Here is a 17,288-nt window from a genome sequence, read left to right as displayed (position 1 = left end):
ACGTGATAGGATTAGCGCCTTTTGCTGAGAAGTGACCCATAGCGTTACTCTGTTTGGACAAAGAGCATAGTTCTAAGCTCTTTGATATGGATGTCCTATCAAAGATTCAAATATAACCATTCATTGGGTTATGTCACGTGACTCGCGGCTTTAAGGCTTGAGGTAATAGTTATTTAAAATTACACTTTATTACAATATATTAAATGTAAATCTAATTATATTAATTATATAATAAATATATTATATAATATTAAATTACATAAAAATAATTAAAAGGACAAATTCTGGACCTTTTGGCCGTGGGCGTTGGTTCGTTTGAAACCCCCTCTGTCTACGGGCATGATACTATAGTATGGTTTAAAAACACTATTGTGTTTACTATAAATTACTATAGTATTTTTTTCATGTGGGTCGATGTTTTGTTTTCTTCCTTTTTAAAGATTGCAGTCTAAAATATTACATTGTTTTTTTCAGAAATTAAATAAATATTAAAATAAATAAATGGCACACTCAGAACAAAAACTCACCACTTTTTAAACTCAAGCGGTCGTGATTTGTCGATCGCCATCATCGCTGAGAAAAGGAACAGGCGTCACGTGACAGCAGCTGCACGAGTTTTCTTGTATCTGCATTTGAAGCGCCTCGGCGTCGATTATTTATGATTCTCCGTGATTTAAGCGTCTGCTGGACGTCTCTTCTGGTCCTGACTCTCGTCATATTGTCTGCAATGTCTTCAGACGCCGGTGATAAATATGTATCAGTAGATTTCGAGGTGTTCGGGAATGTTCAGGGTGGGTGTCTTGAGTGTGTTTTGCAAACTTGGCGACCACGCCTCCAAAAATAGACACGCTTTTATTAATACAGCAGCACCAAAGTGTTCATCATACTATGTTAAAAACTCTTTATAATCTTGTGCTTTTACTATTTACAAATAAATTAGTCACATTTGTATATAATGTAAAAAACAAAACGTGTATTTGTTTTTTCTGCAGGTGTTTGCTTCAGAATGGTGAGGAATTCATTAGAAATGCAATATAAACTTGATTTGTGGAGTGTTTGCTCCTCTAACACTAACAAGGACACCATGGTACTACTACTACTACTACTAACTGTGTACTACTACTACTACTACTACTACTACTACTACTACTACTAACTGTGTACTACTACTACTAATACTACTAACTGTGTACTACTACTACTACTAACTGTGTACTACTACTACTACTACTACTACTACTACTACTACTACTAACTGTGTATTACTACTACTACTACTACTAACTGTGTACTACTACTACTACTACTACTAACTGTGTACTACTACTACTACTACTACTAACTGTGTACTACTACTACTACTACTACTAACTGTGTACTACTACTACTACTACTACTACTAACTGTGCGTGTGCATGTGTGGCCGAACAAGCACTAGCATTACCAAAACACAGGGTTCATACGGTCTTGGAAAACCTGGAAAACTCATGGAATTTTGACATGGCATTTTGCTGGAAAAGTCATGGAAATTAGTTTAACAAATATCTGTATACTTGAGTTAGGGCTGCACAAGATTGGAAAAATCTGACATTACCTTATTTTGTTTTCTGTGATGCATATTGCGATGTGAATACAATTTCACCAGATGATTTAACAGGTTTATTTGGATTGATTGGGGGGATTTTGTAGGGGAGTGAATCTCGAATAATATTCATTCATTCATTTTATTTTCAGTGTAGTCCCTTTATTAATCCCGGGTCGCCACAGCGGAATGAACCGCCAACTTATCCAGCACATGTTTTTCGCAGCGGATGTCCTTCCAGCTGCAACCCATCTCTGTGAAACATCCATACACACTCATATACACTACGGACAATTTACCCTACCTAATTCACCTATACCGCATGTCTTTGGACTGTGTAGGAAACAGGAGCACCCGGAGGAAACCCACGAGAACGCAGGGAGAACATGCAAACTCCACATATAAACGCCAACTGACCCAGCCGAGGCTCAAACCAGCGACCTTCTTACTGTGAGGCAACAGCACTACCTACTGCGCCACTCCTCGAATAATATATAACAAATAAATAACAAGCATAGTTAAATAAAATATAGTAAAGACAAAAGTGAATGATAGTTTTCAGGTATTCACTATTCTGGTACAGATATTGAATAATCAACTCTGCATAGTCTTTATTGTATATTATTTAATCTTTATTAAAGTTACAAAAAATGACTTGTGGCTGGATGATTTAAACTCTGAAATATTAAAAATGTTCACACATTCACAAGCCTTAAAGGGACAGTTCACTCAAAGATTAAAATGTATTCACTATTTACTCATCCTTCACTTGTTTTAATAATATAGGAGTTATTAAATGATCTTCTTTTTGTGTTCATTAAAAAAAGAATGTTTGAAACATGTGAAGGGTGTAAGGAAAATGGTAATTTTTGGGTGAACTATCTCTTTAAAAATGCATGCAGATGATAAACTTTTACTCCATTATGATTAAACTCTATGTTAAACTAGAATCTCAACATTGCATATCCTGCTATGTGACTATTGCGTATGCACACATTTCAGTATCGATGCTGAAACGATATATTGTGCAGCCCTAATTTAAATATAGGTTAGGTGTCTTTACTTCTTTTCTGTCCTTTGCCAAAAACATGCTTTCACATTATTAATGCTGTGTAAGTGTAACGGAGGCCAGCTACTAAGCGCTGTGCAGGTAATCCTCACTCATCTCACCTCTAAAGGTGCTCTAGTGACAGATACTAGAGGCCATGGTCTTTAGCCTTGTTAGAGCTACTGACTCCCTTGTGGAGGGTCGCCGGTTCGATACTAGCTCGGAGCGGGTTGGGTGGCGTAGGGCCGGCAGAGTTACATTGGTGCCGTGATCCGGATGGGAGCGAGGTTTAGGGGGTGAGCGTAACAGAGGCCAGCTAGTAAGTGCTGTGCAGGTAAACATCACTCATCTCACCTCTTAAGGTGCTCTAGCGACAGATGCTAGATAGAGGCCATGGTCTGAGCCTCTTTGTTAGAGCAACCGACTCCCATGCGGAAGGTCGCTGGTTCGATACCAGCTCGAGGCGGGTTGGGTGGCGTAGCACCGACGGAGTTACATTGGTGCCGTGACTCGGATGGGAATGAGGTTTAGGGACTGAGCGTAATGGAGGCCAGTTAGCAAGCGATGTGCAGGTAAACCTCACTCTCACCTCTGAAGGTGCTCTAGCGACAGACACTAGAGGCCATGGTCTTTAGCCTCCTTGGTAGAGCAACTGACTCCCATGCGGAGGGTCGCCGGTTGAATACCAGCTTGGGGTGGGTTGGGTGGAGTAGGACCGGTGAAGTTGCATTGGTGCCGTGACCTGGATGGGAGCGAGGTTTAGGGGTGAGCATAACAGAGGCCAGCTACTAAGCGCTGTGCAGGTAAACCTCACTCCTCTCACCTCTAAAGGTGCTCTAGTAACAGTAACTCCTTGTTAGAGCAATTGACTCCCATGCGGAAGGTTGCTGGTTCGATACCAGTTTGGGGCGGGTTGGGTGGTGTAGGACCGGCGGGGTTACATAAGCATTATCAAAATCAACTTTACATAGATATAAAATCAAATTTAAACAAAATAGATTGTTGCATGTTTTATAATATGCTGTAATAATTTTGAACGTCATTGTTTTTATCATTATTTACCATGTATAGACATTACATGAATCAATAGGTCATGAAAATTTACTTGAAAGTTCTAGAAAAGTCATGGAATTTTAGTAGTAAAGATGTGTATGAACCCTGAAAATAAAGCATTTGATTTATACAATGTCTGGTTTGGATGCAGTAAAAGTCATTTGTGGGTGGAATCTTTCTTTTCAGATGCATAATTTATTTCATCAATGCCAATATTTCCTTTTAAATCAGTGAATTAACCTGTCTGTTTTAGCTGTGCGGTATTACTGTATATAATACAGTTTGTAAAGTGCAATTGTTGTTTAATTTTCAATTTATTCAATTTATTATTACTGGTTATTTATTCTTGTTGCTGTAACAAAAAGAAATGTTGTCCGCAGCAGCTTTGGTAAAATCATTTGGAAAACGAAAAGAAAATATCTATAAAAACTATAACTGCTTACAATGAACAATCCGCAGACGAGTTTCTTACATACTGATTTTTAAAAGCTCAACCTAAAACTGAGCAGTAGTGGGTTTTTAGAGTTTTTAAGGCACTCAGCATCACTTCTCTCTGTTATAAGCTATTCAGTAACAAAGACAAAGAAGATATCTCATCAAATCTAATCTATTTTTTCTCCTTTACTGCAGTATACAGAAGCAGAAGGAAAGAAACTGGGAGTGACTGGCTGGGTGAAAAACACTAGACAGGGCACTGTGGTTGGACAAGTGCAGGGACCTCCTGAAAAAGTCAAGGAAATGTGAGTGAAGTTTATTTATTTGCGCGTTCTGTTGTTCTGTCATGCGCAGTGCGTGTTCTGAACAGCAGATGGCGCCAGCGCTTCAGCGTTGGTGTCATGGAAGGGTCTAGAAAGGCTCTTTGTCACAGTGAGGGTGTGAAATGGAAACTCACACACTTGTGTTTGAGAGCTTTGTGCTGCAGCCTATAATCACCAGATGGAGACGCAGGAACTGAAGAGCTTCAGCAGAGCACATTTAACACTTGCACTGGTTTTTTTTAAGTGTCTGTTGTGCTGAGTGTGTGTGCATTTGATTGTGTTAAGTGTGTGTGCATGTGTGTTTTGTTGAGAATGTGTGTGTGTGTTTAGTGTGTATTTGAGCATAGTTTATGTATGGCATACTTATGTGTGTGTCTGCATGTGTGTTGAGTGCACGTGTGTGTTGAATGTGTGTGTTGAGTGCATGTGTGTTTAATGTGAATTTGTGTTTACTGTGTATGTGTTGAGTGTGTGCACATTTATGTGTGTGTCTGCATGTGTGTGTTTGTGTCGAGTATGTGTGTTTGTTGAGTGTGTCTGTGTCTTAAGTGCATGTGTGTGTTGAGTGTGTATGTGTTAAACGAGTGTGTGCGTTTGTGCATGATAGGTGTGTTCGCATTTATGTGTGTGTTTGTGTCTGTGTTGAGTGTGTGTTTGTTGAGTGTGTCTTTGTCTTTAGTGCATGTGTGTTGAGTGTGCATTTGCGTCAAGTGTGTTTGTGTTGAGTGCATGCTTGTTGAGGGTTTATGTCTTTGTACCTTCCTTATGTTGTAGTTACCAAATGTGTGTGTGTGTGTTGATTTTGTGTGTGTGTGTGTATGGGCGTGGCCCAGTCTGCAGTCCCTCAGCTCGGGTGTGTCGTGGGGATGATGTCATGATGTCCGTGTGGGCGGGGTATGCAGCGGGGCGAGGGCTTGATGACATCACAGCTCTAATGGGAAGCAGACGCTCGTCAGTGTGAGAAACGGCTGAGAGCCTGATGTACAGTTATATACAGTATATCTGCCGTTTACAGCTCTGGTCATAGTTTTACAGAGCAGTGCTGTCCTTGGAAACAGATATTCTGTACGGACAGATGCACAGAATGTATGCATGGTGTTTTTCTGCTTTTCTGCAGTATGTTCGGTTTATGAGGTGTGACTTTCTCAGAGAAGTTTCAGTTTGGCAGAGCAGCACAGCAGAAAGAAAAGAAAAAATAACATCTAACCAATTTTCATATATAATATATTCATTAATAATATAGTGGAGGTGTGCATCAGCCATCTCAATTACAACCAGGGTTATTGATGTTCATCTGAGCTGAAATATTAAGAAAAATGTTAATTGAAATAAAATATACATTTTAAATAAAAAACCCTAACATATACAAGAAATTAACTTTAACTTTTTAATTAAATATATATAACACGTACATAACAATATGATAAAATATTTAAATTTAATAAAAATGACAATAAATCAATAAATAAAATGACAACTATATATATATATATATAGTTATATATATATATATATATATATATATATATATATATATATATATATATATATATATATATATATATATATATATATAATTGTTAATCATTTCTGAAAGAAAATTATTTGTATTTTTACAACTATGTATGTATACACTCACCGGCCACTTTATTAGGTACACCTGTCCAACTGCTCATTAACACAAAATTAACAGCGGCAGCAGAAGACCACACCGGGTGCCACTCCTGTCAGCTAAGAACAGGAAACTGAGGCTACAATTCACACAGGCTCACCAAAACTGGACAATAGAAGACTGGAGAAACGTTGCCTGCTCTGATGAGTCTCCATTTCTGCTGCCACATTCAGATGGTCGGGTCAGAATTTGGCATCAACAACATGAAAGCATGGATCCATCCTGCGTTGTATCATTGGTTCAGGCTGGTGGTGGTGGTGTAATGGTGTGGGGGATATTTTCTTGGCACACTTTGGGTCTATTAGTACCAATTGAGCATGGTGTCAACACCACAGCCTACCTGAGTATTGTTGCTGACCATGTCCGTCTCTTTATGACCACAGTGTCTCCATCTTCTGATGGCTACTTCCAGCAGGATAACGCACCATGTCATAAAGCGTGAATCAACTCAGACTGGTTTCTTTAACATGACAATGAGTTCACTGTACTCAAATGGCCTCCACAGTCAGCAGAGCTCAATCCAATAGAGCACCTTTGGGATTTGGTGGAACGGGAGATTCGCATCATGGATGTGGAGCCGACAAATCTGGAGCAACTGTGTGATGCTATCATGTCAATATAGAGCAAAATCACTGAGGAATATTTCCAGTACCTTGTTAAATCTATGCCACGAAGGATTAAGGCAGTTCTGAAGGCTAAAGGGGGTCCAACCTGGTGTACCTAATAAAGTGGCCGGTGAGTGTGTATAATAAATAAAATGTATATGATTTTCTATGGTTAATTATAAAGGAACAACAAGTAACACTCAGTTAATATGAAATATACATATAACATTGAAAAGATGCATTCATTTTTTAATTATACAGTAGACAAAACCCCTGATTACTGTGTGTGTGTGTGTCAGCTTCGCTCAGTCTCCTCTATCAGGTCAGTTGTTGAGCTGAAGGTTATTATATGCTCTGTGTTTGAGGCGTCCGCCGGCCTGTAAGACATTTTTAGTGCTGATTCTCCAGCGAGATTGTGTCCTATTTACTTCCACTCCAGCACACAACCCAGAAACCCCTTCATACGGAGACAGAAGAGCTTCTCCTCCTCTTAACACAAATGCGTTTGCTCATTAAATATTAACGCCGGTGGATAACAGTCAGACTCCGCCCACTTCTCTTGCTCTTGCTATCTTGTTTTTAATTTAATTTTTTTATTTATCTGTATGTTTCCATCCACCTCACAGCAAGAAGGTCGCTGGTTCGAGCCTTGGCTGCGTTAGTTGGCATTTCTGTGTGGAGTTTGTCTTTTCTCCCCGTGCTTTTATCACGGTATGACAACAAGCAGAAATGGTGAGCAGGAGGAGTCCGTTAGGTGGTAATAACTCCCCCCAAACCCTCTTCCCTATCTTTCCGAATTAAATACCTATTTTACTACATCCAATCAGCTCGCAGTAGAAAAAACAAGCCACGCCCACTGCTTTTTCATTTATTATTCAGTTTCTCTAGGAACTGCCTCACAATACGAATAAAACGGTCGCAGCTTCCAGTTTATGTGGACTTTAAAGTAATGCTAGATGTTGTGAACGGGTCTTTATTCTAGTCAGTGTATGGGTGTGTTTCTCCATCTGGGGTGTTTTCTCTGCTCTCTCCAGGGCTGTGGGTAATGGAGATCCCAGAGGATTTGTCTCCAGACGGTCCTCCACCCGGCCTTCAGCATTTGAGCTCCAGCTTCCCTCCAGACTTTGTTTATGAGCTGCAGACGTGATGCCGTACAGCTGTCGAATGTGACGTTACACACTTCTGCTGTTTTAAAGGGGTTTTCAGCTTCTTAAGAAGATATCAAATTCAATATTATTATTAAAAATCATATATATTAGAGAGAGAGATGTCCATGCTGAGAACTAAAACCTGAGAATTGGATAAAATAAAATGTCCGTAGTGTATGTGTGTATGTCCTGCTCCTCCAGGTTAAGGGTTGAGCATTGGGCTAACCACCCACCTCGTAAAAGTTAGATGTTACGAAGCACCAACATGGTGCGGCTAAATAACAGCATAAATGGCTCAGGGAGTAAGTAAGATTAAGATTATAGTAGTATAAGATTATATATAATATTATTATGTAATTGTGATTTGATTTATTTATCTATTTTAACCCTATCCATTTCAGCCCAAAACACCCATCAGATTATTTATTATAGCCTCCAGAATCTGCCCATTTTGTACAGTGTAGCTGTTTTTATAGCATACTTGCCAACACTCTCGTTTTTCCCGGGAGTCTCCTGTATTTCAGATCCATCTCCCGTATTGTGCTGTCTCCTTGAAAACTCCCGGAATTCCACCCCCCACCCCCTCCTCAGCTGTTTGGTACAGTCCGGCTAGCTTTTTGGTTCAGTCCCCATGCGCACCAAACCCAACTTGCAACCATCTTCATACCCGCTCCCCGCTCTTCAGTTCGCGCACACCCCCGCATAAAATCTCCTGGATTTTTAGATCTGAATGTTGGCAAGTATGTTTTGTAGCCTCTGGCTTTAAATGCAAATGAGCTGCTTCTCCCCGCCCACCTCTCCCACAAGCATGTCTGCTTCTCATTATGTGTTACGTCAGATAAACAGCAGTCAGTGATGGAGACAGACACAAATGAAACTGAAATACAGTTCACTAGTCAAAAATACCAAGTTTAGTCTGCGCCAGTGGTGTAGTAGTTAGTGCGTCGACACATGCACTCCGTTGCTCATGGCGACCCGAGTTCGATTCCTGCCTCGTGGTCCTATGCCGATCCTTCCCCTCTCTCTGCTCCCCACGCTTTCCTGTCGGTACTCTCTGCTGTCCTGTACATTAAAGGTGAAAACCCCCCAAAAATATATAAAAAAAAAATAAATAAATAAAATACCAAGTTTATTTGATGTAGATGTGGTGGAGTTTATTCAAGCCTTTCTGACATGATGAATCACACACAAATGTCGTTTGCAGTGTACAAACACACACACACACACACATGTGCGCATTTAGTGACACCATGTGGCTGTGGTGAATTGACCCTTCGCTAAGCCACACCCGAAAACCGTCACACACCAATCGTGGCTTAGCAACCGTAGCTACGTGCAGGAGGTCTGTCAAGCTTTCAAGTGAGGGAAACAAGCCAAAGCGTTGTGCATATGGATTGTGCAAATCTGATACCCGGTATCCTTAAAGTTTGGACAGGATGGTGGAATTTTTTTCCCTTTCCAAAACCTAAAACCCAAGTGGAGAAGTGCCAGCGTGGATCAAGCTCTGTAAGGGGCGCTAAAGGAGCAGAGTTAAGTGTCTCATTATGTGTTACGTCAGATAAACAGCAGTCAGTGATGGAGACAGACACGAGTGAAGCTGAAATACAGTTCACCAGTCAAAAATACCAAGTTTATTTGATGTAGATGTGGTGGAGTTTATTCAAGCCTGAAAACGATGAATCACACACAAATACCATTTGTAGTGTACATACATAAACACACACACACATGTGCGCATTTACTGACACCATGCGGCTGTGGTAAATTGATCCTTCGCTAAGCCACACTCGAAAACCACCACACACCAATCGTGGCTTAGCAACCGTAGCTACGTGCAGGAGGTCTGTCAAGCTTTCAAGCGAGAGAAACAAGCCAAAGCGTTGTACATATGGATTGTGCAAATCTCACCTGTTCCCCAAAACGGACTAATTATATCCCTGGAAATGTCTGACACTAGCGCATACATACTGTAATAGACGTGCCATGCACAAAAGCTTGAAAGGCGTAACAACAGTAACTAAGGAAGGCGGGGCTTAGCGAAGGGTCAATTTCATAACGATTTTATTACAAACTTGCTCTGTTTTAAAAACATTTGAAACTTATAAAACTTATACAAATCACAGAGAGTTGGAACAGATCTTTTAATCACGTTTATTTGCAAAAAAACAAGCCACACAACAAGAAGGTCACTGGTTCAAGTCCCGACTGCATTTCTGTGTGGAGTTTGCATGCTCTCCCGTGTTGGCGTGGGTTTCCTCCGGGTGCTCCGTTTCCCTCACAGTCCAAACACATGCGCTATAGGTGAATTGGTTAACTAAATTGGCCGTAGTGTATGAGTGTATGTGTGAATGAGTGTGTATGGTGTTTCCCAGTACTGCATATGTTTTACTGCCGCGTAAAATAAATGCTTGAATAATTGGTGGTTCATTCCACAGTGGTAACCCCAAATAAATAGAAGTCGAAGGAAAATGAATGAATGTATAAAAACATATAATAATATGTAATGATGATAATAATAATCTGGTGTTTGGGTCTGGGGTGTTTCTGCTGCTGTAGTTGATCGAGTGTGTTCTTCCGGCGGATTGTTCGACTGAGGTTTATGGATATGTCAGACGCTATGAGGAAATTCCTTCCTATCACAGTTTGTCAATGTTATCAGACTTCCTCACCGGGGAAACTCCTTTCCTTTTCTACACAATGAACACTTGAAAGCTGTGTGTTTCTGAGCTCCAGCAGAGCATCAAGGTCCCGGGATTCTTCAAAAGAAATCGAAGAACGAACTCAAATGACGTCATTTTGAACTAAACCTGGCCGAAACATCGTTCTTTTGAGCTTGTTTCAGCAGTTTGAAACTTTTGGAGACCGACTTTTGGAGGAGTTTGTTTTGACTCCTAAATACCTTGTTTGTTCACACGTACATTACACGTATTTACCCCCCGTCCTTTTTTAAACACAATGACATTCACATGAAAACACAAAAACCCTCTGTGATGCACAAATGTGGCGATAAAACCCTTTTATATTGAATTCACATCAAACTTAGATTTATCTATTCACGTAAGTTACATACAACGCTGGTATTGCACAAAATTTGCCTCAACTGTATCTATTGCATTTGGAGAGAAACCAAGATGTGGACAATCTGTGTTGGACAATCAGAAAGGAAAAGTAAAACATTCTGTTAAAAAAGAAAGAAATGTCAATAAAATGGTGATTAAATCACACTTAAATCCTTTTTACTTTAGTTTGGTATATATATATATATATATATATTAGTGCCTTCAATCGATTAAAATAAAAAAATTAACTAATTAATCACACTTTTTCTGCAATTAATCACGATTAATCACATTTAAAAGACTGAAACTTGTAATTTTGGCTATTCAAATGTAAAATTAATGTAAATGCAAGACCCAAAACTATTTAAATTCAAAATTTGATTGTTTATTAGAAATTTTTGTTTAATTTGTAACACAGATTTCTTCATGTAAACAACACACCCACAATAAACCATCAAGATCCTCAAACTGTTGGCTTGACAACTATATTTATTACAGAAATAAAAGCACAGGCATGTAAATGCTATTTGAAACAATCAATGCCAATAAAGAAAAAAAATTATTTCCATGTTGGATTCTGTGTTGACTGCAAAAAAGTGCCAAAATACAGGCAGCACAAATATGGAAATTGGAAAATTATAATAATAAAGTGTTGAATACAAAAAACTACTCATTGAAAAGGTGTATTGCTGAAAGTTAATTTTTAACATTAATCATAAAGTAGAAACAATTTAGTTTAGTCCTCCTTTACATTCAGCCAGTTGCTAAGACAGTCCAGTTTGTTGACATTATTGAGACTGTGGCCCTTTTCTTTTGAATGATGTGACCTGAGAGTGAGAACAGTCTCTCACAAGCAGGATTCAGCATGTGAATTTCGGTGCCTAATTTTGGTGCCACTGGTGCTACTACAAGGATGTAAGAAGCATCAAAGGGGTACATCTAATGGCTTGTTTCCACTGACTGGTATGGTACGGTTCAGTTTGGTACGGGTCACCTTTATCAGGCTTGTGTTTCCACTACCAAGGGTACCCTTTTGGTGGGCGTGGTGTATGACAGAAAGTTTCAGTTAACGTCATTCTCGCTCGAGGAAATGTCTACAGTAAAGCTGTACAGGTCGCTCACATATCATATGAGAAGCACTTCTCACTAAACAGACGCTTTATACACATAAATGCTTGTGTAGAAATGTTTATTACTAACTTTTCTATGAACATGAGTTAATTATAACTGCAGATCAATGACAGTGTGAAACAGCCTACTGTAACGTCTGTAATTATATTAAATAACTAAATAAATGAACATATATAAACACATACAGCCCCTTACAGTCTCCGATATGTTCCCAACTACAGAAGAACTACATATAGCAGACATTTCGTCCGTATTTAGGTTAAAAAACAACACAAAATATAGCCCACAGTCAGTGCAAACCTCTCATCTGTGTCTGTAATCTTCAGCAGCACATGTAGCCTCTGTTAGATAGTAATTCTGTCATTAACAGTTCATATTAGTCCAAAAGGTGAAGATAATAGTTACTCATGGCATTTTGTTCATGTTTGCTGAATAAATAATGTGCTCCTTTTTTTCTGGCTTCTACTTTGTTTCTTCGCGCTTCACTCTCGCGTTTGTCACTGTCTGACAGGATCAGGTTTCAAAAGCACGTCAATAATCAAGCACAGGTTATTATCATCAGCTCAAGAAGTTTGTTATTTCAGATATAGACGCGCGGTGAGCGCAAGCAAGAAAGCGAAACTTCTTGCACTTCAGACTGGCTCGTAAAAAACTACGAGGCACAGGGTAGATTCTGCTCTACTCCATGGCTTTGTGGCTGTTCATCAAGACGACGACAAGGTTTGTTTGAGCCCAGATCGACCATGGCTCGTTATTATATGTATACATAATTCCGCTATAATCTCTCGCTGTGTATTTTAAACATGGCGGGTTTTTGTTTTCATTCTGGCTTGTTGCGTAAGCAAATGACGTATCTCTGTAAACCAATAGCGTTCAGCTGCGCGTCTAGCTCCGCCTTTTGGTACCCTTTCTCGTGTTTAGTACCCTTTCGAAATGGTGCCGAAAAAGTGGTACAGTACGGTTCGATTCGGTACGCCTTTTGACAGTGGAAATGGCCATAAAAGCGTACCGAACCGTACCGTACCGTACCGTACCACTCAGTGGAAACGGGCCATAAGGCACCCACAGTTACACGTTGTGTCATACCAAAGAGTAAGTCTTACAGGGACTTTGGTCACACCATGCGCGCACACACACACACACACACACAACGCGCGCAGTACAGCGCATCCGGTGAGCGACTCCCTTCAGATTCATCAACACGTACCATCGCGTTCATTAAATTTGCTTAAACTAAGCGCTCTAAAGTGCGGCTATATTGTACAAGCAAGGATTCTGACACAGCAACCTGAAGCAGACGCTTTACAAAAGTTGCGTTTAAGATGGAAACATGTCAATCTAATGAAACATTTCTGGGCTCATGAAATCATCTTAAAGGAATGCGCTGTCTTTGACAGCTTGCAACATCATCTGAGTTTCATTGAGTACATTTACATGGACACCAATACTCCGATTTTAATATTATTAAGATAATACTCTGATTAAGAGTCTACAATGTAAACAGCGATTTTTTTTATTACCTTAAAGGACCACCGAGTCTCAAAATGCGTAGGTTTGTCTTTCCATTTGGCATGTGGTATCAAATTCCATTAAAACAAAAGTCGAAAGAAACGCTGAAGAGCCTGGTGATGAGACATTAATTGTTTTATACTGAAGCTTTCCTTCTAAAAGCTTTTCCTTGGTCTTATCCATATTTATTTCCACGTTGAACATGTCTAACCACAACAGGAAATAAAAAACCTAAAACTGTTAATTGCCTTAATTTTTTTTTACATGTTAAATATTTCTAATTAATCGCATGCGTTAACGCACTAATTTTGACAGCACTAATATATATATATATGTAATATTAATTTATATGATTTTATTGACATTTTACTTCAGTTTGCTTTATGTTTACTGGCATCTAGATCAATTATAAGAAGTTCAAGTTTTATGTATATAGTATAGTTTTATATACACTCACCGGCCATGAGTCAGATTTTCGGGTCAGAATTTGGCATCAACAACATAAAAGCATGGATCCATCCTGCCTTGTATCAGCGGTTCAGGCTGGTGGTGGTGGTGTAATGGTGTGGGGAGTATTTTCTTGGCACACTTTGGGTCCATTAGTACCAATTGAGCATGGTGTCAACGTCACAGCCTACCTGAGTATTGTTGCTGACCATGTCCATCCCTTTATGACCACAGTGTCTCCATCTCCTGATGGCTACTTCCAGCAGGATAACGCACCATGTCATAAAGCGCCAATCATCTCAGACTGGTTTCTTGAACATGACAATGAGTTCACTGTACTCAAATGGCCTCCACAGTCCCCAGAGCTCAATCCAATAGAGCACCTTTGGGATGTGGTGGAACGGGAGATTCGCATCAAATCTGCAGCAACTGTGTGATGCTATCATGTCAATATGGAGCAAAATCTCTGAGGAATATTTCCAGTAGCTTGTTGAATCTATGTCATGAAGGATTAAGGCAGTTCCGAAGGCAAAATAGGGTCCAAACTGGTACTAGTAAGGTGTACCTAATAAAGTGGCCGGTGAGAATGTATATAAATATATATATATAACTAAAATATAAACCTTTTCAGGATTTCTTCTTCAGTTAACTAACTGTTACTTCTATAAAGTACATTTACAGTCATATTTTCAAGAAAAGTGAATCTAGTATCTATATTTTTCTTTGTGATGTGCTCCTCAAATCTTTATGTGTGTTTGTGGTGTGTATTTGTGTAGCGTTGTGTTTGTAATCTCCTCCTGAACTGGTCATTGTGTTGCCGTAGAGACTGAGCTCCTCCTCTTCCTGGCAGGCCATTATGTTTGTGTGTGTGTGTGTGTGTATTGGTCAGTCATGCAGATGCAGTGTGTGATCCTGCATGAGCTCAGCAGTGCAGCATCCACTGGGAGCACAATAATGCATTTACTGCCTCTGAGGAACAAACTGCAGGAGATCCGGATATGAGAGAGAGAGAGAGAGAGAGAGAGAGAGAGAGAGAGAATGGAAGGGGAGTTTGTGGACGTGTGTGTGTGTGTGTGTGTAAGAGAGACAGTGAGTGTTTGTGTGAGTCTTGATATGTGTATATGTGTTTGTGTGAGTCAGTTTGTGTGTCTGTGGGTGTGAGAGAGAGTGAGTGAGTGACTTCGTGTGTGTCTTGACATATGTGTGTGTGTGCGTGTGTGTGTGTGTGTGCGTGTGTGCGTGTGTGTGTGTGTGTGTGTGTGTGTGTGTGTGTGCATGTGTGTATACCACCACACCCTTGTTTAAGAAGAAAATGTGGGCTGTTTCTTCTCCTGGTGGAGTTGCTTTAGTGTTTTTAATGCATAATTCTCTTTTACTGAAGATATTTTCTACAAATGTCATGCAAAAAATGACTAATAAAAACAATTGTCTATTTTATATGTAAATTCAGTAATTTTTGTAATCAAAAAACTATTTTGATATCATTTAAATGTATTATTTTGAATATATAATAGATTGTTTCACTAATGTTATAATATTATGTAACATTTTAATAAAAATATAATAAGAATTATTATTATTAATGTCTAATATAATATTAATACTAATTATTATTATTAATATGTAATAATAATAACAATAATTATTCGTTCATTTTCTTTTCGACTTAGTCCCTTTGTTAATCTGGGGTCGCCACAGAGGAATGAACCGCCAACTATTCCAGCATATGTTTTACGCAGCGGATGCCCTTCCAGCTGCAACCCGTCACTGGAAAACATCCATACACACTCATTTACACACACACACTACTGACAATTTAGCTTGCCCAATTCACCTGTACCGCATGTGTTTGGACTGTGGGGGAAACCGGAGCACCCGGAGGAAACCCACGCCAACACGAGGAGAACATGCAAACTCCACACAAAAATGCCAACTGGCCCAGCTGGGGCTCCAACCAGCGATCTTCTTGCTGTGAGGCGATTGTGCTACCCACTGCGCCATCGTGACGCCCACAATAATTATTATTAATATTATATATAAATAATTAGTGATTAATAAAATAATAACAATTATTATTATTATTATGTAACAATACAAAATAGTTTCCCAGAGATGGGTTGCGGCTGGAAGGGCATCCGATGCGTAAAACATGTGCTGGATAAGTTGGCGGTTCATTCCGCTGTGGCGACCCCGGATTAATAAAAGGACTAAGCTCAAAAGAATATGAATGAATGAAAAATACAAAATATTTTCTTATAATGTTTTATAAAAGATTTTTTAGAGTGAAAGTGAAAGGCGGCTGGAGATATTGAGCAGTACAGTGTCTTAAACCCTGGAGATATTGAGCAGTACAGTGTCTTAAACCCTGGAGATATTGAGCAGTACAGTGTCTTAAACCCTGGAGATATTGAGCAGTACAGTGTCTTAAACCCGGCTAACTTGACGTGTGTTGTTGGTATTTAATGTTTGTTTTGTCTGTTTTTGTCTCTTCTGCAGGAAGTATTGGCTCAGTAAAGTGGGCAGCCCGAGCTCTCGCATCGCCCGCGCTGAGTTCAGCAACGAGAGAGACATTTCCAAACTGGAGATTCATGGATTTGGCACTCGCTACTGAACAAACACAAAACCACAACACAACAAACTCACAACACAATGCACCTGCAGCAAACTCACATGTTTGGTAGAGATTAACCACACACTTTACATGGAAAACGACTCCTTTGTCCCTTTATTGGCCATTTTTGCTTCTGTTTGAATTGTATAACTGTAAATATGAACCTAACTTGGATTATTTGTAAAGTTTACTTAAAGTATAACTGATTCTGTTTAAAATAATTAAGCATTTTTAAAAGGATGCATTCATTTGATCAAAATATAGATTAAATATATGAATTTTTTTCACAATTTAACTTTTTAACATTAATATATATATATATATATATATTTTTTTTTTTTTCCCTTTTTTTATTTAAGTAGTCGAAAAACATACATTAATCAACATAACTTACAACACAACATAAATATAAACAGTGCTTTAACATTGTGTACATATAAACAAAGACAAAAAATAAAATACAATAAAATAAAATGAAGACAACATCAGTATAAGCAAAACCTGACAGCAAACCAATCAGCATTTTGTCCAGTTATAGTTACATTTGGCTTTGGAAATAATTTGTGAAAGGACGCCACATGGCAGTGAACTTGGACCTGGAACCATTTAAACTGAGTCTTATTTTTTCCAAACTAATAAAATGCAACACATCATTGGCCCACTGT

General features: G+C 39.1%; 1 protein-coding gene across 2 annotated transcripts; it reads left to right on the top strand.

The window, feature by feature from the left end:
* The first annotated feature begins 595 nt into the window (after positions 1-595).
* On the top strand, positions 596-16,895 carry acyp2 (acylphosphatase 2, muscle type). 2 transcript variants are annotated; one of them, XM_056468232.1, is made up of 4 exons: positions 596-791; positions 993-1,009; positions 4,314-4,423; positions 16,509-16,895. In XM_056468232.1, the coding sequence occupies exons 1-4, from the start codon at positions 659-661 to the stop codon at positions 16,621-16,623; spliced, it is 375 nt and encodes a 124-aa protein (XP_056324207.1). In that variant the 5' UTR covers positions 596-658; the 3' UTR covers positions 16,624-16,895. The 2 variants fall into 2 exon arrangements, with proteins under 2 accessions (XP_056324207.1, XP_056324208.1); XM_056468233.1 differs by lacking the exon at positions 16,509-16,895 and adding an exon at positions 7,753-8,949.
* The last annotated feature ends 393 nt before the right edge of the window (positions 16,896-17,288 follow it).

The sequence above is a fragment of the Danio aesculapii genome, chromosome 11, assembly GCF_903798145.1.
Source record: "Danio aesculapii chromosome 11, fDanAes4.1, whole genome shotgun sequence".
Taxonomy (NCBI): Eukaryota; Metazoa; Chordata; class Actinopteri; order Cypriniformes; family Danionidae; genus Danio; species Danio aesculapii.
This window is presented reverse-complemented; position numbering and strand designations above follow the sequence as displayed.